The sequence below is a fragment of the Anoplopoma fimbria genome, chromosome 12 (assembly GCF_027596085.1).
Source record: "Anoplopoma fimbria isolate UVic2021 breed Golden Eagle Sablefish chromosome 12, Afim_UVic_2022, whole genome shotgun sequence".
NCBI lineage: Eukaryota > Metazoa > Chordata > Actinopteri > Perciformes > Anoplopomatidae > Anoplopoma > Anoplopoma fimbria.
Genome location: NC_072460.1, coordinates 18,069,307 through 18,097,023, shown reverse-complemented (window position 1 = coordinate 18,097,023; position 27,717 = coordinate 18,069,307). Strand labels below are relative to the sequence as shown.

At 38.6% G+C, this 27,717-nt stretch overlaps 1 protein-coding gene across 1 annotated transcript; it reads right to left on the bottom strand.

Moving 5' to 3' along the window:
• Window positions 1-26,521, bottom strand: LOC129099788 (uncharacterized). Its single transcript, XM_054609165.1, has 17 exons — window positions 26,426-26,521; window positions 25,640-25,768; window positions 24,946-25,020; window positions 24,266-24,439; window positions 23,734-23,879; window positions 22,720-22,908; window positions 21,588-22,242; window positions 21,101-21,263; window positions 16,866-16,977; window positions 14,924-15,014; window positions 12,544-12,630; window positions 8,458-8,610; window positions 6,519-6,648; window positions 6,351-6,383; window positions 5,946-6,037; window positions 5,104-5,187; window positions 1-1,365 (listed from the first exon to the last, which is right to left on the bottom strand). The coding sequence occupies exons 1-17, from the start codon at window positions 26,498-26,500 to the stop codon at window positions 1,264-1,266; spliced, it is 2,490 nt and encodes an 829-aa protein (XP_054465140.1). The 5' UTR covers window positions 26,501-26,521; the 3' UTR covers window positions 1-1,263.
• Window positions 26,522-27,717: the final 1,196 nt, after the last annotated feature.

Below are 27,717 nucleotides of genomic sequence, written 5' to 3'. Positions count from 1 at the left end.
ACAAGCCCTGTTAAGAAAGAAGTCAAGTATTACATGCATTTTAAGGAAACAAAGGTTGAATATCCTGTAAAAAAAATTGATGTGGCTGGCAAAGTATATACTCAAATTAAGATTTTTAAGACCAACCTAGAAATGTAAATAGTGCTTTTTTTTTAACAATGATTTGGCCATCACCGTCGCCATCTTGGCATTTGCAACCAGTGAACGGAAGTTACCATATTTTGAATGCGGAGGAGCGACATAGAGACACTGCATACTGCTCTGGTAGCTGCAGCGACCTGTCAGTCACAGCCGCCCTAAAGCATACTCGGCTTTATGGTCTATTTTACTCTAAAAGGTACCATCATTTACTAAAAGGACATCATGATGTATTGAAGAAGACTTGAAACTGGTGATTGGGACAATTAACTCATGTTTACACTGTTACCTGTGGTAATAAATCAAATGAAAAGTAGGGTCATTTTCTAATAGACTATCATACAATTAGACTTCTTTTTACAACCTGCTGGCCATTAGAGAGAATGCAAGTTTTAAGACACTACTGCATTGGCTTCACTCGTCAGAACTGGAGTTTTCTGCCTGAAAATATATTTCTATCTTAAGAGGAATGTTGTGTTTCTCTTCATGCCACAGTGGTATGTGTTCCTTAATAAGTGGCAGCCTTGAAGCTCCTCAGGAGCGCTGGGATAGGAAAACGTCCCTGACCACAGCACGATTGCATTTTCAAAATAATCATACACACAAAGTACAGAAGGGCTCCAAAGTGATGTTTGTTTTGTTTCTCCGCCAGCAGACAGCTGTGAGTAGCAGCGACACACATTAGCATCCAGGAGTTGCAAATCCTGCATTACTGATTCCTCTCAAAATTAAAGTCAGTAATAATGAAGTTAATACAAATCAAACCAACTTCTGACATGAAATACTGCAACTTCAATTTAATATTCACAAAACTGATTTCCATTGACATCCCATTGACCAGGTGCATGGGCATCACTATAAACTTCATAATGCATGTCTATACAATGAAACACATCCACAGCTCTTTGTAAAATAAGATATCTGTACACAGAAAAAAATGCAAACAGCTACCAAAATCATTATACCATAACTTTAATGTTAAATACTGCATTAAAAGTTATATAAACATTTTTTTGTGTGGGTGTCTTACTGTTTCTGACCTGAGACTAAGACAATAAGACCTGATTGGTTTGTTTAAAAGGCATCGCTGCTGTCTCAGTGGTTTCTCATAAGTACTCATGTAACTCATAGAACATTCGCATGGGCCCCCTTGAATTCGTGGATAAAATGACAGATCAACCCAAAGAGCTCTTGAGAGTCTTGATCCGCCGGTTCACCGAATTTAACCTTGACAGGAGGAAAAAACATGATTAGTTGCTTGGAAATTTAAAAAAACTTTTGTCCAACAGGAATTACACATTCTGAGACCTTTTGATCTTTATGAAAAATATTTTATAATTAGCACCCGCATTCTGTTTCAGTAGTTAACTGGTGCCTGGGTCATGCAAATTCTTCTTAACAATGGTCTTTTGATATAATTAGCTCATATACTGCCTCAGCATGAAATCCATTCCTTGAGTGCACTTATATAACCAGGTCCACATGCTATGCTGAATTAATACTAACCCTTAGGGGGTTTAGGGTCGCAGGCAAAAAATGTGTTTGTGATTCTCAAGTCAAATTTTATCAGAAAGGGTCACAGTGGCTAAGTGTACTAATTGGCTCATTGCATGCTGTTGACTTTGCAGGTTGAAGTTAAGGCTCAAGCTATTCTTTACTTCTTAATATGTTAAAAGTCAAGGTAAAGTACAATCTGTGATTTGCTTCTAAACACATACATGTGAGAAAATATTTGTTAAAAAACATGGGAAAGACTGTAAAATATAGAGTACTGAGACCATGTCACATTTTTGGGGGGATTTCATTTTTTTTTTTTTTATTGGGCAGTACTGAAATCATGGCGCAATAGAGCCATTCTTTGCATAAATCTTCCCCTAACACCATATAGAAAATAGAGCACATAGTATCAGTGGCTCTGCTAGTCAGTTGCGAGTTACACTTACTTACCACAGCCGACAGTTTACTAACAAGCAGTGGTGTACTAGCCATTTGGCAAACATGGACAGTTGCAGCCGATAAACAGTGGATAATTGTTTTGAGCGTCACAATCGCCCCAAAATGATTTGTTTCGCTATCAGAATTTGATCAATTGTGTTGGATAACATTTTGAAAGTATAGATGAGCTGCAAGATAATGTTTTTTTTATCCCCATTCCACAAGTTGAAGGACTTTCGGAGAATAACTGGAATTGTACCTTATACGATTTCATGTGAAAAATAAATTGATTGATTGATAGATAACACAAGTTTGTATTTAAGATTTTCTGTAGTGATACATATATTTAGTTTGTATCAGCCTTTTTGATTTATGCCTAGAACGTAACTAGTTATCATTATACTTTTTAAAATCATGCCTCCAAAATAACATACAAAAGAGGGCCTAAAAACGCACTACAAATTTCCATGAGCTTCTTCAATGTTTAAAAAAATGCATGTTTGCTATTCAAGGGCATCATTATGAATTCTCCCCATGACAAGTGACTAAATATGTCACCTTCTCCCCCAACCTTCTGCTCTCTTGCATGACACTACAGCCCAGTCAGTCTCAATCATTTTCTCCAATGCTCCTGAAGGGGTTTGTTGTAAATGCAGGAGGTTTCACACACAGAATATTAGAACAGTGTCCCCAAACAGTGAAATCAGGGGAGGAGAGGAGGAGGGACGCAGGTGGGGCTGTGGACTAAGAATGAGGCTGTGTCCATCTTTAAATGCCACTGGTCTGATTTAGTCTAAACTTGGAAGAGTGATGCTTGATGGCATGCTGCTCTGGTATTTACAGACGACAGAATGGACTGGGATATGCTAAAATAAAATAAAAAATAACATTTCAAACGTAATTGTTCACTGTAAGAAAAATCATCGAAAATATACAGTATGTTAAATATTTCCACTGGTCCAACTTTCGTTTAAACATGCAGGAATGATGGTACATTTTGGCACTGCTGCCTAATGATTAAAAACAACTCATGGCCTGAAGGGGACACTACAGTTAAAGGTCAAATTGTTACATTTTAAAAGGCCACAGCCACTAAACCACTGGACCATTTTCAATAATACATGGAGGAGTGATTTATGTGAAGAATAATAAGGACAATACTGAAATATTAAGGATTTATCTCGGAAGGATCTTTCACTAAAAGGAATAGTTTGACATTTTGGGAAATGTGCTTACTTGGGAGAAGATGCCTTCCTAAGAGGATTGTCTAGTACATACTCTGCAAGGTGTTTTCATGTGGTGTCAATGTACAACCAACCCAGTTTGGGTGGTAATGTCTTAATGGAAGCTACACAAAAAATATGTATGCCACCGGATTGTAGGTTGACATTTACTCTTGGCTTTCTTGCTGAGAGCAGAAACCATTCATATTTTCATAAAGACTGAAAACTTGCAGAAACTTCTACAGCTCACAAATGAACAAACTGTGGATGTAGGGGAATTATATACAAAACTATTATCTTTGCCAAGGGAAGTCATTTTAACCAGGAAGTCATCTAGGCTAGCTGTTTCCCCCTGTTTCCAGTCTTTATGATAAGCTAAGCTAACCAGCTACTGGTTGTAGCTTCATATTTACTGTACATCTCACTCTCTGCAAGAAAGCCGATATGCATTTTTACAGAAATATCCAACTCTTCCTTTGAAAGCCATGTCGATGCATGTGAAAACCCTTACAGCCTACTTTATTGATTTTTCTTATAAAATATCCACCAGTCACAAAGGTGAGCTATAGGAGTTAGAAAAGGATTCAGAAGGGTTGAGACAATGTTGGTAGTGAAAACAAAGCTGCAAAATTGAGTATCGGAAGGATATCCCTAGTATTATGAGCACTTACTATATAGCACTGACTGTGTTCACCTCCCCCTTTGCTTACTAGTGTGGGAATTGTTGGAAAAGTTTGCAGTACACAGGGATCTAATTGTGGGCTTAATACAACCCAATTCCCTGTCAGTCCTAAAGCTCACAACTCTCAATATAATATCTCAGTGCTCAAACACAGCGGGAAGGGTAATTGGACTCTCTTTGATGATGGATTGTACATAGCGATATGGGGAAAGAGTGAAGATGGGCATTACTTTTGTATTGATTGTTTTTGGTGGGTAAAAAAGACATAGCACCTGTTAAGATGTCAAAAGTAGGCTTGAGCTCTATAAACCTCATCTAACCAAGTTGGTGAGCAAAAGAAATGTCCTGGGCTGTGTGACGATGCAATAAAAGAATACAAAGGGATCAGAACCTCCACTAAATCTGATATGTGTGACAGAGGAATTTTCTTTATGAGTGATCTAATCTCAACACAATGCTTAAAGGCAAGTAAACTTCTCATAAAAAAATCTCATTTTTGGTCTCATAGAGTCCAGTCAAAACCAGAGAGCACTCAAATAATAGTGCAAGTATGAATGAATTCATTGTAACATGTTACAAATATATTTAAAATGAGATACCAATAATGACAAAATGATTATTCCAAATATGAACTACTTTTCCACAAACGCAATAAACCGAAGAACGTTGTGGTATGTGCTAATACTTTTTAAACGAAAAAAAAAAAAGAGAAAGAAACCCATCTGTGATGCTCTCACAGCTTTCTCATATTTTTGTAGACCATTCATTGATGTGACATCGCACATTTAAGGGTCAGGATGAAGAAATGATCCAAAGGAGTAAATAAAGAGTAGTTCAAGGCCACAAATCGGTTACATTTGCTGTTAAATAATGTGTAGGCCACAGTTAATCACTATGTCAAATACATTATATCCCGCTGTAAGCCCTGAAGGACACCTATTGGAGAGTAAAGTATCCCCAGAGACTTCTTCCTTGTAAAATGATGTACTCTCCCAGTGTGTGGGAGGGGAGATACTGTTAGATGACAAATAACTGAAGAGGGCCATCTAGACACTACTGGAACAGAGAACTATCCATCTGTGAGGCTGTACAAAAGAGATATTGAAATAATAACTCATGGATTACCAGTATGACAGAGTAGAGTTTCTTCATCTCCTCACATGTCTTCGTCAGTACAGAGAGATCCGTGTTATATTTTTCAATTGCAGCCTAGGGTATAAAGAAAAGCACAATGGAGTCCTGGTGAGTTTTCATTTGTTCAGACAATCATTGCTCAAACTTTATTGCAATCTGTTATGGGTCAAACCCTGCATAGCCTACATTGAATGTGTGTGTAAATATTTATATATATATAAATGTAATTCTTGGTGTCATTCATAAAATATTTTTCTGACTTCTTTGGAAAAACAATCTGATTTAAAATGCTTCAACACCTGCACAATGAAGTGGTGGTGGAGGACAGAGGAGGACGGGCTCATGCTGTCCTTCCTTAGGGCAGGACCTCTTATATTCATTTAATAAAATCAATTTGTTTTGTTCATGCCAATGTGTGATTGGGCAAAACAAAATATTGCTTCAAGGGAGCACTACCTCCCTTGGGGTGATAACTTATAGTGAGTGGCATATTAGAAAATAAATTAAACCATGCATGTTGTGAACACATCTTTAAAACATAGTTAAAATGTATTCATATATATGTTTCCCTTTTGATCAAGCAGTAGCAAGTTCCTTGAGTTAGCCAACGCAACAGTTAGCTTGTTGTAGCATCCCGTAAAGGATCTGTGTAGCAGTCAATGTACCAATAGAGAAGAGAAGACGACCACTATTAGCTAGACAAAGCAGATTTTAAACAATTAATTTTTACAAGAAGAAATGCAATCAATACTGTGTTTGTTTTCAAGAAGACACATTGCATTTTTTTAAATGAATGCAAGACAACATAGTTATTACAGGATTTATTACTTCACCTTCAGGTCTTTGGAGAAGTTTGGGTGATGAACTCCTTTCTTCTTATATGTTTTTTTATACTGAATGACTTTCTGCAGTTCATTCTTCAGGACTGAAGAAATACACAAACACACATACCTTGGTTACCATCGATCATATTCAACCACTGAAGCAAATAGCTGTTTTAAATCAGATGCTGTCTCCTGTGTGATCCTGTGTAGTGCCATATTGGTGCTTGTAGCAACAGTTTGTAAGTCATCATCTTTATTTATTATTATCTATATTTCCCTGAGAATGAGATCATGGTGTTTCAACAAAGTATAGGGAAAGTACAATTACACAAAGTTAGGGTCAGTATTACAGTGATCTCAGCAAATACGAGAACAACAGTCTTTGGGCACAGTAGTAAAATGTGATCTACTCACCATCTACTTCTGCGGTCAGGCCTTTGATGGAAGCTGTCCAACAAAGAGAAGAAAAAAAGTAGCACAGTCAGAAAATACACATTTCACTAAATAGACCTCAATTGAAAAGTACCGCACAGATTTTTTTTTTTTTTTTACAGCTTTGATCAAATTGTGATTAGCAAATACCTCCTGGGACAGTTTCAAATTCTGTCAACTCCTGGGTAAAAGTGGGCAGGCTTGGTTCATGCAACATGATCTGTTCCACAAGGGCATGGAGCAAGGTGAAATTGCTCTCTTTCCCACGGAGCTGGGTGAGCTGGAGAGGGAAAAAACACAGAGTTTAAATAAAGGGCATGGCTTGTACAAACCTTTAGTTACCTTTCACACAGCACAAGGACATACAGCATAAAGGAAGCAAGACAAACGTGAACTGAGAAATCTACCCTTTTGTTTGCTTTTACAAATATCTTTTCTAACTGAAGGGCAGGGAAAGAATTTTGTTGACATTAATCAAGAGACATTTTTTTCTATCCCACATGTCCATTGCGTTGTGTTTTAGTATCTTCAATAAAGGTTTACCTTGGATTTTTAATTTTAAATAACTATGCTTATACCTTGCTGTGAGCAGGGACTTTTAATGATTTGGAGGCCCCAGGCAAAGACCAATGTGAGGCCCTTCTCCATTTTGCTTAGCTTAATCAAATCATTTTGGCACCCATGCAGCATGCAAAGCTGCAGGAACAGTGCTTTCTACAAGGAAATGGAGGAGCCAGCCATTGGGAAAAATTGTAATGGCACTATTCCATCATATGCAGTGATCTTAATTATTGCATATTTCACTGAGTTTTCCTACACAATTGTAAACATGTAGTGACTTTTTGTAAACCACAATTAGCGCTATTGTGCATTTAAGCCCACTCAGTCTGTAAATAGCTATTTATATTTAGAACCATGTCTCTTTCTGACTGATCATAACTTGTAACTAATTAACCATCATTCAACCTAATTTATTATTTTCTTATTTATATTTCAACACTTTCACTCCCTTTTCTTCTCTATTGATACACTTCACACCTATAGGCAGGGAACAATCGACCTCTACAATTTATTAGTCAAAAGAAAAGCACAATGTAAATAAAGAAAATTTGTTAATTCATTAAGCCCATAAACAGATGTGTGCTTTTATAAGAACAAAAATGAATGGGCCTATATAAAGTAACCGACTGGACTTGAGTAGTTCGCCATTTGTGGCACTTATGGAGGACTCTTAAATGTGAAATGTTGGTGATAATATATATTTGCAAAATAGATATTTAATTGGATGGGCCCACATTTACATTCACACATATATATTTGTTATCTTTTACAGATTCTCATTCGTTTAGAGTGAAAAGTTTTGTAAATAATAATTTAAAAAAGGGAAACATTCACGAGTCCCTTTGGTGGACTTTGCTTACCCTCATAATCTTTTTCTAGGTTATGTTGTTTACCAATTTAAGGCCCTAGCTAGTCTCCGAGGACTACATATACAAGACAAGCACCAAGTATTGACGCTCACAAATAAAAAAACAAGAACCAAACCAAGATCTGAGATAACCTCGATGCATTTTTCTTGGGAGCAGGCGGCCATTAATTTGATGTGAGCCTGTCTCCAGCAGCAACAGTTTACTATTCTCAATTAGACCTGGAAACACCTCTGAGGGAACACGAGGCCTTGGCTTCATTAAAGTGAGCGGAGGACATTGCCCAGTGGAGTAGGGGCTTAACTCTCGGCAACACAGTGAATACTCATATCTCCAAAAAAGGTAAAATTGTACCTTTTTAAATAAAACAGAAAACTGTCTTAGACATTTGTGTTGTAAAAATATCCTCTGACTGACTATAGTTAATGATGGTTCACTTCTAAGATGTTCTGGCCACACTTTGTGCAAAGTTTAATTTCTCTTGTGACGCCAGGTAGTGACACAATTGTCAGAAGGACTGTGTCAGAGACCTGAGAGAACCTGAGCAAAAAAGAAAGTTGGAGGAAGATGCAGAGAAATCCTGCTGTGTATATCAATGAGTAGTCTTATTAGCCTTGTGCTGCAACTCTATCAAAGGTCAAGCAACAGTGGAGGAGTCATACTTTAGATAAGGAGGAGAGGCGGAATCCCTTGGCCTTTTCCTTCCTGGTGTTCTCGTTGAGGTAATTGCCAATGGCGAGGAGGTACTCCAGCACCGAAACAAATGACCTGCAGTTGTTCAGCTGCGTGCACATTCTGATCTTCTGGTTAATCAGCTGAAAGGAAAACACACAGAGGCATAGAGCAAAATCATTTTGTTCTGTAATCCAACCACATGCAGGTGTTTTTATTCATTGAGCCTGTGAGTGCTAGAAAAAAATAACTCAAGGCTTCAGTATTTCACATTATCAAGATAAACAGCAATCTCAGCACCTCATTTGACCTCATAAAATGAATAATCAGAGCCTTGTTGTTTGGCAAGATCATTATTTGGTATGCAATTGTGTCAAGTACAAATATCCCTCTAGAATATCGCAAAATGTCCATGCTCAACCAGTTCTAAACAGCTCCTGTTGAATATGGATACAAATTATACCAAAAAAGAAATGGAAGTGGGATTTTAGGTTTTGCCAATGGTGTGTTGGAAGAAAAATAAGTTGATGCTATGGGAATCATAGTCCTTGACAAAGTACTATGCTACTATGAGTCAGCTTGTCTAAAAGCAACAACACTCCCACCATATGCTCCTGTTTTAAGAATAACTTCCCAAAACCTGCAAGTGGGACAGCCTCAATTACACAGAAAAGAAAGCAGATAATCCAGCTACATTATATCTTCTGGCTTTGCAGAGAACCATCTGTACCATCAAAGCAAACTATTGTAGTTTTTATAAAACATAAATGGAACAGCTCAGCCCAACGTCATGTTACCTGCTTTTAGCGTGCATTCTGATTTGGTATTTAAGTTAAATCTGAACAAATTATAAACATAATGTTGTAAGCAGGCGGTTTCTTTAAAAACACAAAAATTAAAAACAGAATTAACACAAGTTCTAATCACGTGTCCTTGTGTTAATTGTTCAGTTATCTCTTGGTATTTGACAAATATATGTCAAACAAATTGTATTACAGTGTTTTACGTCAAATTTCTATTTGTTCTCTGTGAAAAAGTTTGAATATTTTGGATAATTCTTCTTAAACTTAAATGCCTGTACATACATTTGTCCAATCAAATGTGGTTTAGGGCAACTAGCTAACCCCTTTGATCATTTGATCGTGTAAAGCTTGTGGGTCATGGCCGTGCATGGTCTTAGCTAGCAGAGCAGTATCATTGGATGAGGGTGTGTTTATGTGTGTGTGTGTGTGTGTGTGTGTGTGTGTGTGTGTGTGTGTGTGTGTGTGTGTGTGTGTGTGTGTGTGTGTGTGTGTGTGTGTGTGTGTGTGTGTGTGTGTGTGTTTTCATTTGGAAAAAGCTCTGGGTACATGTATTAAGGAGCATGGCTGTGCTCTAATTTATTCAGCGCTCCCTTGTCCTCCACCTCCTGATCTAAATACCCCTATCCAAGCCCCATTCAGGACTGTCTCATCCCCAGAATGGGAGACAGTTCTAAATGGTTTCTATAGAAAAGCTCAGGGAAGCAGCTGTGCACTGATCAGAGATGGGGAAAGTTTACCCAACATGCTTTTTCCAGACTAAACAGTAAACCTATGCATCCTTGAAGTCTTTTTTTCCTTGTAAAAAAAAAAAAAAAAAAAAAAAGTTATGTTTGAAAACCTGCACGGTATTGTAGTGGTTAGCACTGTCGCCTCACAGCAAGAGAGGCCAGGGTTCAATACCCGGGCTGGACAACCTTCTGTGTGGAGTTTGCATTTGCTCCCTGTGTCAGCGTGGGTTCTCTCCGGGTTCTCCGGCTTCCTCCCACAGTCCAAAGACATGCAGCTTAGGTGCATTGAAGACTCTAAATTGCCCGTAGGTGTGAATGTGAGTGTGAATGGTTGTTTGTCTCTATATGTCAACCCTGCGACAGACTGGCGACCTGTCCAGGGTGAACCCTGCCTTCGCCCATTGACAGCTGAGATCGGCTCCAGCACCCCTGCGACCCTTAACTGGATAAGCAGGTTGCAGGAAAATGGATGGATGTTTGAAAACTCAGATTAAGCAAACTGCAACCATCAGCGTTGTCTTGTTCAAGTAAGTTTTCTAGTGCCGTGCCTTCTTTGCAAACTGCTACCTTTGTTTTGGTTTTTTTGTGAGCTAATTTCACGCTCGAAAACACATGACACAAAGGTTAGATTTGTTTTCAAAAAGTATTTTTCTGTTTAACCAGAGAAATGACATAAAGGATGAAAAACAACTGATTGGTTTTGCAAATGCTTGTCATCTTCCCCACATCTGCTAAATACCAGCACATCCCCTCTTTCCTATGGGACACTCTGGCACATTAATGGGGTTAGGTGGAGGCAGGTCAACAGCCTAGTTCCTCACTACAGCTCCATGTCGCTCCGTATTAGCTTCTTTTTTTTTGTTATCCAATCAGATCTGAAGGATTTGATATAAATCCCTATCATGACTTTACGCTGGCCACATTTCCATTTATCTCTGAAATTCATCACAAGAAGCTAAAGAATCTCTTATTTTTGTTTCTCAATTTGACTTCAGTTGGAACAAGGAGGAGCGATTGACAAAACTGTTGAAAACTCTACTTTTGGTTTCACCAGTCAGTACTGTACATCACAGTTTCAGGGGTTGTCTCCCTGTCTACTGCATCACTGGCTTTGGTTCTGTGTTTTTGCCTCTTCCTATTTATATTTTGAAATGGCTGCACACCTAGCACAGCAAACAGCTTAAAGAAGAAGACAGGGCCACAATGCAGAATTAAACCTGACATCCTGGCAGTGAGACGAAGCAACAAGCACATCATAGGTGAGAAACATCCCCCCAGGTGGCGACTTCTCCATCTCCTCTTTCTAAAGCCTCTGTGTACGTAAAGTGGCGAGTAAATCCTCCTTAATGTTTCTGCCTTAAGAAGTCTGTCATGTTGGAAAATTGACGGATTTAGAGTAGTCTGCCACAGAGAGGGCCCTAACCTCTTTATGCTTGGAACATACGCTGTGGATTGTATCTTAGAGAGCATCATATTTTGTAGCAATAGAGTACCTGCAAGCAAATACTAAGGTTTGATCAAAAACTACCTTTTTGTAAATTAATCTCAGCTTCAATGCAGCAGAAAGAGAAACAATATCAGAAGGAAAAAGCCAAGAGCAAATTGAAACTTAATGACATTGCTAATCTTTCTTGTCAAGACATCGTGCCAGCACTCAATATGTTTCTATCTTTGTTTTAGAATAAGATAAATTACTGTAAGAGTCGATGGGTTACAGTGCCATCATTCTTATCCATTGTTTCTCTTCGTTCTCAAACAGTCAGCAGACAGCAGATTAGGACTGGAGCACTGATGTAGAAAGGAACAGAGGCTTGAGAGAATCGCATAAAAAAAGTCAAGGAGCTGGGAGGTGTACTTGTCTGACTGCAATATCTTCACACCCTGCAGTCCAAAATAAACAATCCACTGTAAGAGTGTTAACAATTAGTCTGAGCCTGAAATGTTCCTTGCACGACAAATACAAATATATAATTAAATTTTCTTTATTACGTTTTATCTGTATTAATTTAAGACTACTTGTCTTTGAAGACAGTTCAGAAGTTTGTTGAATTAAGTTATATACATGAATTTTTCCACAGCTTTCCCCAGTGATAACCCCAAAGTGGGTTTTTATTGGATTTCTGATAAAGATAGAAACTTTGTATTTTGTGCACAACCTACAGAAAAATGGGACTTGATTTGATTAAGATCCATCTTTTCTTCTCCTTCAAATGAAGAGAGGTGTCTTAAAGTGGCTCTCATGCCTTTCTGTTTTCAAGACTCTTAACTATCCAGCCAATAGAACAGAAACTACTTCACCGACCACTTCAAACATAAAATTCACACTGAAGGAAAATAAAGCTTTTATGTATTAAAGTCAGTTTTTCCCCAGATGTTCTTTTCATTTATGTCTAAAGCCACGGTGTAGCTGAGCATTACCATCTGCATTAAGGAATACATTTGGTTTTAGCCTTTTTCAGCTTGTGGGAATGGAACAGACTACAAATCAAGCTCAACTTCTGATTCAACCTTTGATTTGACTTCTTAAATGATTGTGTAAACTCACCGGCTGCAGGTCGTTCATGCTGATCGGAAGCTCTCTCAGAGTCAGCAGCAGGTCGAGTTGTGTGCTCAGACAGGGGATGTTGCACATCTGTAGCAGAGATTAGATGTGAGTGTAATGAGCTGTGTGTATACAGAAGACGTGCAATTATCGCATCATCACACAACCTATTTCCATGTGATTATTCAGAATTATCTTAAAAGCAGGGCTGCAGGGAGATAAAGTTGTTGCAGCTTGTTCTCAAAACTCAAGTTCTTTGGCGATATTACCTCAGGCAAAAGTGGAGTGCTGAAGGCCTGTCGACAGGCTGATTTAACAGAGAAACTGAAGGTTTGACACCTTGAAACGATTGGCTGAGCTGCCTAGTCGACCTTTGAGTCTGTGCTAACCTCTAATAAATCATTCCACATTGTCAGACAGTCTCGTTCATGCTCATGTACCATCTCCCAAAAGCCAAAGGGCACCTGGTCTGACGGATGGTTAAGGATAGGTATTAGGATTAGTGTAAGGAATCAAGTCCCATGTAATTGTTTGGCTATTTCTAAAAATATATGTTATCCCCATCATACTCGAGCAGCGTTTTTCTCGTCTTGGCACATTTACTGACACATTCAAAATGTTTAATGCAAGGTTAACAGATCACGCTGATTCCATGCCAAGGTATTAATTTACATCTTAACTCCTCCTGTGCAAAAACTGTGTTCACACATTCCGAGTTTAAAGTACTCACATTATCAGGTACTTTGCTGGCTGTAACTCCGATCCTCAAACAGGAACGGTTATGTTAACCGCATTTTAGATATAAAAATAAATACTCTTCTCTCTGTTTTGGCACAGCACAGGATTTAAGTTCCCAGAGAAATCATGACGGGCATGATTTAAGAACATACAAAGACCTCACATACAGTATAGCGCAACACACTCTCTCTCTGCAAAGGATTATTTGGGTTTGATTTAACTAAGGGAAACGGTCAGTGCTTCCACACTAAAATGCTTTTAGTTTTCTTTAATGGTAGAACATTTGTTCCCAGATACCACTCTTGTATTCTCTGCACACATCCTGAGAGGAAAGTGGTTATTCAGAACTGTTAGACATTTTGTACCGTCTAAAACATAACAAGAATAGGTAGTCCACAGCCATGCTAGCATCTCGGTGAGCCTATGCATTGGCACAGAGGTTCTTTGCGGTCAATTTTAATGGTAGCATGCTCACAATGACAATGCTAACATGCTGATGTTTGGCAGTTATGTTTACCACGTTCATCATCTTAGTTTAGCGTGTTAGCATCCTAGCATTTGCTAATCAGTATTCAACATAAACTAAAGCTGAGGCTGGTGGGAATGCTACTGGTTTTGCCAACATTTGCTCATGAACCAAACTATTGGACAAATTAAACGTTTGACTTGATGATGACTCAACATGAAAAGTCAGGAACGCCAAAGGTATTACATTTTATCCTGAAAGGAACCTGAATTTGTTTACCAAACTTCATGGCAAGCCATTGAGTAGTTGTAAAGTAATTTCACTAAAATCTGTCAGGGATCACTTCAGTCAGTGTAAGTTGGCATTAGTGGAGCCACACCGCTAGCGTGGCTAAAAAGCACAATTGCAAATCACCAGCAGACACATGCTGGTGTATTGAAGTAAACAATGTGCGGTGCAGCTGAGGTTGACTATCCTGTGTATCATGTGGAGGACACATTTCTCTCCAAGTAATAATAATGCTAAAAATGGTCAAACTGTGAAGATTTATAAATTTATAATTTAATGGGTTTTAGGGGGGAAATAGCTGGAATTACTGAATATTAGAGTTAGAAAAATATCTCAAAGGAGTGAACAATCACCTCTAATCTTAGAAGTTTCAAAAGATCTCAGTTGCTATTAAGTGCAATATTTGAATGCCTGCTTTAGTCGACAGCAGTAAACAATACTGAGTATTATGTTTTTTTAAGTAGTATTCAGACTGCAGTCTAGCAGAGAAGGCTTGTGCCTCCAGAAGAACGTGAAGCTTCCATATGTGAAGCTGCCCTCTCTCTAACGTATGAAATCTCTTATGAATGGTGTCAAATATTCCTGAAAGGCACTGTGGGCTGATCCTGCTGTTCATCTGTTACCCCTCCTGCAGCCTTTAGCCAACTACATATGAGTCAGATGGCTGCCAGGCATGCTGGAAGATGATAATCAGATTAATTCATAAGAGCTTGTCATGACACCCACAGTGTGTGAAAGAGGAGGCAGGTGAATGTCCACCCAACAAGCCCATCCTAAAGAAAAGGCTAGATTCTGCGTGGTTCATGGTGTCACAAATCAAATCCAAAGGAAATTACAATCTTAATTCTGGTACTCATAGTTCTAGTTGGTATGGGGAACGAAAAACTGTACCTCCATCATGTACTGGTCCACAATATGCAGCTCTGACACAGGTCCCTTGTGTGATTTGTACATCTCCACATCACTCAACGTGGGGATGTACCTTAAACATAAAAGCAAACATAACAGTGTCACTACTTTTGTTAGATGCATAACTAGTTTTTAAAACACTTAAAGGACCTACACATAACATATTTTCTTACACGTAGTCACTTGATACGCTGTTATCATCAAAATACTGATTAAAGCCCTTTAAGGGTCCACATCAGACAGGAAACAGGAAGAACACTGTTATCACAGGGTTAAGAATAAACATAAAAAGGAAAACTTATAACTCAATAGAAAGAAGCTTGGCAACAATCACAAATGTAGAAACTGTCTTTCCAGAGTGATGCCTGTAGCTTCCATGGTGACAATGTATTGCTTTGAGGAAAGAGTGCATGTTGAAAATGTGTTCTGGTCTACTTTATATTGGGTTATGGATTGTTATTGCTACTGATGGAATATACTTAATTGGCTGTACAATTTATTAGAATCTTTATTTTATTTGAGGTACCTCTAGGCTTTTATTTTAGTGATATTACTACAACTAGCGAAATTATGAGAGGTCTCACACTAATTAACACCTAGGGCCCCCTCAATATGTTGAAAACTATAAATATATATAGGCTGATACACATAAAAGAGTCCATGTTCTAAAAATCGATAATTTTAGAGTGCTTCAGGAATGAGTCCCAAAACACGGACATGTCAGCATTTCTGCACTTCTGGTTCCTTCATGTTGAAGACATTGGGATGTTTGGATGGTATTTTGGTTAGATGCCTGAAATAAGGTCTGTGGTTAAATCAAGCTCAAGGGATTTTGATGGTTTTTTCTATGAAAAAAATCAAGTAAAGTGGCTAATTGAGACTACTAAACATCATCACGCTGAACACCAGTCTCATGGAAAAAGGAGAAATCCCCATGGCTTTTTGGTCAAGAGAACCAGTGTGATGCAAACATCCCTGATGCACTCTATACTTTCAATAGAACCCCCCACCCCAGTTGTTTTTTTTCTTTTTTTATCTGACAAACTTAACAATTCTGCCTCTTTATGTCATCACATGCTATTTAGCTCACAATCTTGGACTGATGCCTTTACATTGATTTCCAGTGGCCCGGAGAAATGCATGTGATTAAAAGCCAAGTAGCACTGATGGTCAACTTCTATTTAACAAACGGCAAAACGCTGATGGGAGAAGCCATTTAGTCGCTTGTACTGAATTTGAACCCTGCCCATCTTAAATTGGACTTCCTCCTCCTGTCATTTCTGTGGGTTTTGACCTCAAACCACAGGCATTCACTTTTTCATGAGCCAGGCTATGTGCCACTGGAGTAACACAGGCCATTAATATTGCAGCACCTGTTGGGAGTGGTTCTTTCAAAATTGTATTCCTCAGGCCTACACCGAAGCGCATTAAAATATATATTATATTTTCATAGAATAAATAAAATATTCCACACAGTACATTAGATCACTCCCCTTCCAGGAGGTTAGCGTTTAAAGCCACTGACTAAACTGCAAGTAAGAGTCGGGAAACATTTTACCCATTTCCAGTGTAAAATTCCCAGGGGCATGTCAATAGTTTCCATCTCCGCAAATAACCAGAGATAAAAGTTTTATTAGTAAGCTGCTCTGGTAAAAGGTTCTGGCATCTGCTCTTTAGTATTAGAACAGTGTAAAGACGGCTGTGCAAACCTTTCACATTGGCCTGACTGTATTATGCACTCACATCTCTTGTTGATGATTTGCTAAGCTGCTAGTTTTTCAGAGGTTTTGTGTCTGCCAATGAAAACACACATCAACCGCTCATGAACTTGGGGCGAAAAAAAATAATTCACCTCTCGGCTTCAGTTGTGACACTATCAGGAATGAATACAAATCAGTGGAGTTTTTTTGGCGCAAAGTCATACCTCCTCAGAGAGGTGATGTGCTCATCAGACAGGCCTCCATCTTCCTCGTTAACAATGAACAGTTTGTCCTTCAGCTCTCCCGCTTGCACTGGAAAACTTTTGAGGAAAATGTCTAGAAGAACAATACATTGAAAAATGTCAACAAACGCAATGGAACATGAAAGCTTTTCTCTTGACAGATAGTCTTCTTATCCTGCAATGAAATGACTCAAAAAGCATTCTGAAAACAAAGGGTCCTTTGCTTAATTACTTTCCCCAAAATGCCTAAGGGAAATGCACAAATTTGCATTCTATCAAGTCCAAGCTGATGTGATTTTTTTTTTTTGTTATACAGAAAATGCCTATGCATAATTCAGGAGCTGGGAGAAGCATTCATTAGGAGCCAGCTTCAGAAATCTCAAGACATGTATGTAAAATACATGGTCAGTTTTACAACGTGTCACATTTTTAACATCAAATATCACCAATAATATTGAGCACTACTAGTGTTCTCAAGAGTGAGTGTAAGCCGCCTGGCCCATTTGCCTGGTGCAAATCAAGCCCTTTGTTGATTGGCACTCAGACAAACTGGGCATTGCCCTGGCAAATTAGAGTACGGACATGGAGAGCGTATCCCACTGGGCGCAGGGAGCCACAGGTGTACTTTTAATTAGGAGTGCCTCATTTCCAGTCATTAAATAGGCTGCATGCATAGGGGCTCTCAAGATAAATCACCAAGGTAGTTGGAGACGCAATCCTAACAGAAATGCACTGATCTGAACTGCATGATCATACAAAATCACAATGGGTCTCACACTGAAGTGGAGAGATTCACTCAAGTAATTAACATAAAGTTGCTATTAGAAACTTTTGACTGAAATTTAATTTAATACTGACGACTGAAATTTAATTTAATACTGACGCCTCTATATGACCTCCATTAGTAAACAAGAACATCAGCGAGAATATTGGATATTTATACATAGTTATTCTGAATGCCTGTCATTGGGTACAATTTCCAATGAAATCTGATGTAAAGATTTATAGCACGCAGGTTCACCAGATACTCCTTCAGCTCAGACTCCAGCAGGGCTTCCTGCTGCAGTAAAAGGAAACATTCTTTTAAGGGACTCTGGTGCTCAGGAACACTGCCGTTTTTGTCCACAAGGACTGCCAAAATCAACACAAAATGACAGTTCCTCTTAGTTAAAGTACACTTTTGTTTTTGGACTTCTTTCTTCCTTCTGCTCTGCTTTGATAGGGAGCATATATGTATTTCTTAAATCACTGTAAATATGTGACAACTATATTCAAAATTTACTTTTCAGATTAAGATTTTACATTAAAACAATTTTGCTTTTCTAAAAAGAAAATACTTTATTGGCTTGGTTTTGATGTGTGACCCCTTAAGAAAGTAGTGTAGTTGAGGTCTCTTGTCACATTTGTTAGCAGTTTCGCCACATTTACCCTCTAAACATCTCAGATGGTTTTATTTAAATAACTGTTTGAAACCCAAAGAGGTCGAATTATCCTATATTTTTCACAACAGCATGCATTAAAGGGACAGTGTGTAGGATTTGGTGGCTTTTAGCAGGGTTTGGTCTGTCCGTTTTGGGCTACCATAGGAACATGGTAGTGCACATTGACTGTATTTAAGAAGTGGACATAGTCATCGTGACATCACACATTGGTCTGTGTTTTGAATCCTCAAGTTTGGCGTTTTGGTAAACACCATTGTGGGTTAGGGCCGTCGCCATTTTGGCTTTTTGCAACTAATGAACAGAAGTTATCATATTTCAACTACTTCTGTACATTATAGATGACTGGTGACTGATTTGATCATTGTGGTGGCCAGTAGTGCTAGAGAATCCCACCACACAGATGTCCACACAAAAACTTTGTATCTCTGTCCATCATCTGCTCTGTAGGTATTTTTTTATTAAGAACGCAATCATAATAATCAATACGAGCTACAAACTTGTTGTCAAAAGTATTTTGGATTTCTTTAGCGCACTTAGAATACTCTACATTAGTACATGGATCATTGCAGCATTGTTCTGTGGATTCTCTGCATAGCTGATGGTCTTGCTTGCCCACAAAGATCAAGATGATTACCAGAGAAAACCACTCAAAACCGCAGTACAATAGTAATACAACCACCTGCTCAAGCTGTCTAACTCCATCTGCCTCCATGTGTGAAAGCAAACATCACAATGTTGTTAAAGTAGCTGTGGACACAATAAGAGTACCAGCTTTATGTCTGATGCTAATTAACAGTTCCGAGTTTGTTCGTTAATTATTGATCACCTTGCGATATCATCTCATAGAGGTGTAGTCTGACAAAATATAAAAAGATTTTGCATGCATACTGGCTCCCAGTGTAATGGGATCAGATGAATAAATAGCGTGGCAAAGAACTGGATATGAGCTTTATATACAGCACAAGTTTAGGCAGGTTTGTGGTGATAAACATGCAAACAAGCGAAGGGCGGGTGTGTGTGAGTGAGTCTGTGTGGGAGATGCCAAGAGATAGAGAGAGAGAGAGAAAGACAGAAAGAGGTCCTTTTAACCTTTTTTTCCCTCATATGTGGCTTCAATGAGATCTGAATTCTCGGGGGGTTCTTGTGAGAAAATAGCCCCCTTTGGTCAGATTCTGGTTGTATTATTTAAGAAAAAACTCTTATTGATTATCTTTTAAATTGTTTAAAGTATAGTTGTAGTAGGTCAATAGCTTCAATTGCAGGGGCGTAATGTTATACTTACTCAAGTGCTGTACAATCGGTACTTGTACTTTATTTGAGTGTTAGAATTGTGTGCTGTTTATACTTCTACTTCACTACAATTCAGAGGGCAATGTTGTACTTTCACTTCCCTGATTTCACTGATGTTACTAGTAAATGAGATTTTACACACAAAACATGTGAGTTTATAAATATAATGCAGTGTTACATGTAAAGGCTAAACTACCTCGTAGTTTTTAACATAATTAAAATAAGCTTAAGCTTGACAAGCTACAGCCAGACAATGTAATAATATTCAAATAATTTAATATATAAAAGTGTCACATTCAAATGTGCCATTTTTCTGGATTATGAAAACATTTACTTTTAATAGTTTAAGAACAGTTTGGTGATAATACTTAGATGACATTTTCAATGCATGATTTTTACTTGTAATGGAGTATTTTTACAATGCAGTCATACTACTTTTACTTGCGTAAAGTACTTCCTCTGACACTGCATAAATATCACTTTCTACAAAGTGTTAATAGGACCAAAGGAAGAGAGACAGGGAGATACAGAGTTTCCCTTGTTCTTCAAATGCCTACATTTTTCTAAAGCTTGCAGCAGAAAGATGCATGGCCTTGAGTTGCCTGCAGGCTGTCATCAATCAGCTCCTGCTCCTGACACAACCAAAGTTTCCAGGTCAGGGAGGAGCACAAACTCTGAATGCTGGGATATTCTCTATCGAGACAGCAAATCGCTGCGGCTGTCGCTCAGATACCCTATCCATATTTCATGAACATGTGAACTCTAATTATGTCGCCAGTCTGCACACTCACACTGATTCCATTTAGCAGCCCACCACCACCACATCTGTATCACTGCACAGTGTCTTTGCCTGTTGGAGACGATGTGAAGGGAAGTTTCTGAGGTTGTTCTCCCCTGGCTTTGGTCTTGGAATATACAAGCCACGTACACTCAGTTAATCAAAAGCGAAAAGCCATTAGAGGAGATGGAGAATGTGTTCCACTTCACAATGGCTCTGCAGGTTGCAAGGGAAGTTGTGGCATAGCAGGATTGGTGACACACTGCCCCCTGCAGACACATAGTAGGAATTTCCATCTGCTATTGTAGCATTAGTACAGTCTCAACCATTGTTTTAAAAAAGCTGAATGGCAGCATTTATAGGCCACACCCTAAAATAGTTCTCAGGTCAGCTTGCTATTTACTGGGCAATTAAAGTCTAATTAACATTAACACTGCTTCTGCAGAGATCCTGGTTACTCTTTCTATGTGGTGCTCCACTCTGCTGGGTTTTATTTCACACCACAACTTCTAATATACTGAAAGAATAAGCTCCTTTTTTTTAACATATACTCCAGTAGAATGCCTTTTCATTACAATATGAAATTATCCTAATAAGGCCTATTTTGGTTGATATATGCTGGGAAATTCTAATCTATTGCAGCGGACAATATTCATATGCAACCTTACCTCAACACTCAGACACACATTAATTGGTGAGCTACTCACTGAAGTTGTGTGCAATCTTCTGGTTGAGCATAATATGCTGGGTGTTGCTCGGCTCAGCCGCACTTAACGTCCCCAGATCTTTAACGGCAAATTGCTCGAATAAGCGAGATGTGTCGATTTCAATCCTCCCGTTGCATTCCTGTGTCCAAAATGATTTTGCAATCTGCCAAGAAACAAATTAATTCAGGACTGAGACAACTCCATTATATGAGGAAATCAATGTGAACATTACAAAAGAGCAACACTAGGGAAGCAATAGCTTGACAGACAAAACAGAGAATAATTCACAGCAATGATGCAATATGAGGAACAATTAAGTGAAACCAAGTAGAAACTGACCTTTCAGTGTTTGCCACGATAATAAAACACTGCATTTAAATGTGAATAAGTTCCACTAATTAGACACTTTGTAAACTGTATACGTAAATATAGAAAAAACTAGTAATTTAGTTTCCTCTGATGAATGAAGTTTAACTGTGACAGTTACCTTCTCTTTGCCAACTACGTCCCAGTGGAAAGCCTTGGTACGTGGTTTTCTTGTGTTCATCGCAGATTTGAAGGGTAAAGGTGGAGGGGCTGGGATTCTCGGGGGTGAAGGCACTTTCGCAACAGACGCACCTGATTCCTGGTTAAGAGGCTTTGGTACTGGGGAAGTGGGTGTGAGGATAGTATTGGAGGGTGTGGGTGGAGGGAAAGTGGACGTAGATAAGGCAAAGACATCAGGGGAGGTTGGTGATGGGACAAGAGACAAAATATTAGGCCTGATAACATCCGTGTCACTCTTGCTGCGAGGTTTAGGAACAGGCTTTGCTCTATCGGCTGAGGGATATCTTTGACTCGTGTCATCGGCTGATAAGTGATCTCCACCGCCAGAAGTGGGATCTGCATTTTCAGAATCAACTGGAGGATAAGTCGTATTTCTACCACCCAATTCACCACTTGGCTCAAGATCTGCATTGGTGTCCTCTGCGGTTTCGGCTATGCTGAGATGTCGTAGATCCTTTCTTTCCATGCACGTGTATTCACCCATGGACCTCCTCTTCCAGTCTGAACACAGTTTGTCAATGGCCTTGACCCAAGCATCTCGCTCCATCTGGACGGATCCAGGGGCAGTTGTTTGATCTGGTACAGGGACCCGGAACCTGCAATAAATAAAGAGAACTTAACTCGACTTCCCTCATTAGCTGAGATAAGTCACGACTCGAGACCTATATTTCCTCACTCAAACAAAGCTGCATCATAAGTGAAACAATTTAAAGTAGAAGGGCTCTCAGAGAGCGCAGACCTCCGGCAAGGTCATGTGCTATATCTCGTAATGTCAACCAAAGTGAAAAATAATTTCTGTATCCACAGCGTGATTCCGAGCTACTCCAGAATCTAATGATTTCTTTCTTCGCAAATGCAAAACCCTTCCACAAAGTTTCCTGAAAATAGGGCCAGCAGTCTTCCCCAAACAATGCTTACAAACAACTAAAATCATAACATCCTTACCAGAATGCATTGCAGAATAGACTGCTGACTGAAATTACACAAAATTACACACTTTTACCATTTAAAGAAATAGCTGATGTGATTAACTGTTTGCTCTTTGTTTCCACATCTTAATAATCTTCACTCACTGGTACTCGTTTTTGTGGGTGATCAGAGTGAATGCGTCGGAGCTGTTGGGTTTCTGTACACTGGTGTCGCCATCTGACAGATGAATCACGATGGACGAGGGCACTGAGGATGTCACCTCAGTGTCAGCGGGGCCTCGCCACCTAAAGGGGACCAGTGTTAGCTGACCTGGGTGCAGCTGGACCTCATATCTGGAACAAAAGGGAGAAGGTAATGTAAGACACAACAACAGGACCTTAGTAAAAATCCATGTATTCTACCGTTCTGTACTATAGTCACCAATACTGGATTTCTGAGGCCGATGCTCATAGAAATATTGGGGATACAAATATCCAATAACTTGTGGAATAGCAATGTAATGGTGACACTGTTTTTAAATAACATCAAACCTGTTTGGCATTTCTGTAATTATTACTTAGTTAATTATTGTGGATGTATTATGTTACCTTAACAACCATGCTGTTTCTGCCTGTTTCCAGTTTGTACACTAAGCTAAGCTTAAAGCCTGCTGGGTCAAGCTTCATAGTGTACAGAAATTAGGGTAGTACAAATCTTCCCAACTTTAAGCAAGAAAGCAAATGAGTATATTTCAAAATATTTCTATTTAATGTTTTACAGCTAATTCACAGCTGAAAAGAGCACATACAGTTAAGCAATCTTATAGTATACATACTGACTTTTTGAGTATATACACTCAAAGTTCTGCTCCACTTAAAGTGTGTTTGTGATGAGTAGATGTACATTTTAAGACATTTAAATAAGTTAATTTAACTTTTCTGTGGAAGAATTTTATAACAGAAAAAGTATTTCTCAAATTAGGGTATTTTACCAATCTTAGAACATGTCTTTAGCTTTGTCACTTCTATAGTGTGAGAAGAACAAAACTTCACAGCCGTGATTAAAAATATCTACTGAGAATGTGGGTGATACCATGTGGCTACAAATAATTTCTGATCGTTAACTTTGCTGTACATTTGTTGTGTATTTGTTTTACAATCATAAGGACACGTCCGTACTTCACCCATCTGAATGATGCCAGGCCGCCCCGGTGCAGCAACAAGACGCCTTCCTGAAGGCTCTGTGATGCTTGAGGCTGCTGACGTGTTTCTGTGTTGTCACTGTAGATGTTCCCATAAATGATCTGATTCACGAGCTGCATCATCTGAGAATCAGGAAAAAAAGTCCCAATGTAAACATCAATAACAGAACTGAAAAAGGGAACAAGCCTTTCCTCCTCATGACACATATAAGGGCAGGGCAATATATCAATGTTATATCGATATGTGGATATCTTAGTATGTCATAAGTGTTGTGTTTTCCTGGATTAAAAGGATGCATTACAGTAAAATGTTGTTATTTTCTGAAGACTGTTCTGGCTGTGCTTTTGTTTGCCTTTTCCCGCTCAGTCATTATATCCACATTAGTGATGATTATTTATCAAAACTCAAAAAAGATTGTGATTTTTGATTTTCTCCATATCTCCCAGCCTTAGCAAATTAATTCATTGTAAATGACAGATGCAGGTGTACACACTAAGTATGAATTTACCTTGTGTTTGTCCTCCAGTGAAGTGGCCTCCAATTCATAATCATGATGTTCTTTAAAGGAAATGGTGAACCTAGAACCCACTCCATCATCACAACTTTTGACATTGGGGAAGGGAAGTTCTCGTTTGATGATGCCTTTCTCAATACTGCACAGCCTCTTGGTCTTGAAATCGATCTGGGTTTGTCACAAAGAGAGGTTTTGAATTAGTGTATTAGCGCACATCTACTGTAACACAGAAAAAATGATCATATTTGATCCTCTGAGTTTTGTAGCTATGCTAGCATGCTGGTCCCCCCTAAAATATCTCAAAAACTATTGGATGGATTCTATTTTTTACAGACATTTGTGGTCCCCAGAGGAAGAATCCTACTGACTTTGTTGGTCCCCTGACTTGTCCTGGGGTGGGTTCACATGTTAATGTCCCCCTCGGGATGCATTCTAATCGCTTTTCCCATCAATTAGTTTTTCACATACCACACCTTATCAAAGTCCAATACTTTGGTTTATTACCATTTATCTGCAAAGCAAATGACATTCCAATCAGCCTCAGTTGTACTTTAGTACATTGTAATGCAACGTAGCAAATGTAAGCATGCTAATACCCCAAACTAATATTGACTTTAATCATCTTTCTGTTGTTGTTGTTGTTGTTGTTGTTGTTGTTGTTGTTTTTAACTCACCTGAAGAACCCTCTTCTGCCATCTGTAGTGGCTGTGTTTGTGAACACTGAAGTTGTACTGTGAGGGTTGGGGTTCCTGCACAACAGACAAAAAACCCAAATGTCAGACATGAATACGTAATGGTAAGAACTCTTAGTGAACAACAAGTAGCATCACAAAGACACTGTCTTTTGTCCTCTATCTGTTTCCTGCTAAGGCTAATCAAATGTCTGCCGCATTCCTGCATAAAATCACAACTGGGCTAATCAAACTGGTTACAGACAGATTTATTTTAAAACTGATCCAGCAGGCTGAGCAGGTCAACAACAATATTATCAAGAGATCCCAAGTAGATCATTCACAAAGCAATGTAAGGTGCTGATTATATTTTTGAACTGATTACACATCAATGCGACAGGGTGCTAGATCAAACGATTGATGCCTCTCTCATGTATATGTGTTGTGGAGATGGGGAAGGTTGTAAACATGAAATCATTGTTTAAATTAATTGATTTGGTTCATTTTCACTGCTTTCATGTTGTTTTCAACAGTTTTTTTCAGTGAAATAGCTTTAAAGACCCGCTATGTGATAGACCCCCATTTTTTTTATCAAAATAGAGTTTAAAATTACGCCATACTCAAAATCAGGTCGACATGAGAACTTCAGAATCACAACCATTGAACTAATGAGGTACTATGTTTAAAATGCTCATACCTTTTCAGCCACTGTCTTCTGTTGGTGCAGCTGCGTCACGTCCTTCCTGGCCTGGTTCAGAGCATCCTCGATGGACAATTCTCCGCTCTTCACCTTGTTCATGATGCTCAGCTGCATGTCATTGCTCAACTGAAAGCATGACAAAGTAAGTGTTCTTTATTTTTAATAAGTTATCTCCATTGTGAACTAAGCATACCGTATACCGTTAACAAGTCTGATTAGTATTTCCCAAAATATGCATGGTGGTGTGACAAAAAACAAACAAATCCTAGAGTATTACTACAAAGCCATTTTCAAACCTCATTTTAGGGCTTGCATTATTTTGCATCAGTAATATTTTACAAAATCTTCTGTTAATTATTAACGAGGTTGATAAGAGAGACAGATAAGTCAGGCCCAGTTCTCTGGAATTGTAAAGAAGAACAATTGTGTTTCAAAGCAAAGTCAGCATCTGCATCGGTAAGATAGATTACAGGAATGTACTTCCTTAAATAAGTCTTTGTCTGCCTCATTTCTGAGAAAAAAAGGTCAGGTTCATTGCGGGAAACTTCAAACAGCAGGGGAGTCAGGTTAAATTGAGGAAGTAAGATATGCTTGAGAGACTCCCATAAACCAAACTGTGTTCCCTCTTCCTGCACAAAGGTGACATTAATGGAAGCAAAGGGCTGATTTTCAGAAGCACTGATTTGAAACTTTCATAGTCATTTAGGACCATATACTTGCTGCTAAAATGACTTACTGCTTGATGCTTGCTTCCTTGTCTAAGTATGTGACCTGAAATCTTACCTGTGGCAAGTCATCGGAGTATCTGTCCGATCTGGATTGATTGTCCTTCTTCTTTGATCCTAAAGTTGGCATCATAACTGTTTTGATCTCACAGGAAAATCCACACAGCCGCTCAGTCCATCAAACCGGTCCTCTTTTAAAGCAGAGATATGAAAGATTATTTGGGCTTTTTTCCTCATGTGAGACATAAAGTTGAAATCTGCTTACCAGGGGAAAACAATAGTGCTGTGATTGGTGTCGCTCTGTGTACGGCCGCCCTTTTCTAAGTAGTAAGGCAGGTAGAGGCAGTTTGGCCACACCCACTGCAGAGCAGCAAGCATTTCAACAGTTTACATGTCTGCACTTGCAGGACAATGTGTGTGCTGTTTAAACCAGGAGAGAGCGCTGAGAAACCTCCAGCTCTTCCATTACCACAACAATACAATGAAATACAATAATGCAATTTATACCTCCCATGTATTCTAATAAGAATGCAATTGCCTATACCCATATGCAAATATGACTAAATTGTAATGTAGAGTTGTTAAGGTAAATTCAGGTAAAGTCAACCGCAAACTTAAAAAGCAACACATGTTAACTTTTCATCATATTTTTCTACAAAAGTGTTCCTGTGATAGCTTTGTTTAAATGCTAATGTATCTTAAGTCTTCTTGTGTTTTGAAGTTTCTATTTGTAACATGGATAGAATTGCCATGTGTATTTATCCAAGTCATGTGCGCAGTTATATATCAACTGTTTTAAATGGTAAGTGGAAATATCATCACTTTAAACACAGACACACTGAAGGATTTCACCCGTAAAAGGTGGATTCAACAACAACAGTGTAGTCTGGCACTTAATTAATGGTGAATATCCAACAGAATTCTCAGCAAAACTGTTCAGAACTTTTAGTGATATGTCTGAAATTTGATTTTAGGCTATTATCTCATTCTAAAAAATGGAAAAGTTGTTTTCCTATATAGGAACAGTGAAGCACATGATTAGGAATACATTAGATGTAACATTTCTATTTTTTGTTCAAGAGAAATGGAAAGTGTCTAGTTTAAAGTGATGAAAAATTAATGAAATGAAAAATTGTATTGTTTACCCACACTTCCATCCTCCCTTCCTCTGCAGTCCTGGTCTACAATGTTTAGCAAGGCTAATAAATAAAAAAAAAAGCCACAGCAAAAAGTGCATGTAGGCAGACAAATTTCAGTGTAAAAGAAGAAGAAAAACACTTAATACACACTTATTCAAAATGACTTGTTTCACAGGTATCCTGTTTCAGGAATGAAAAAGAGATCCCACAA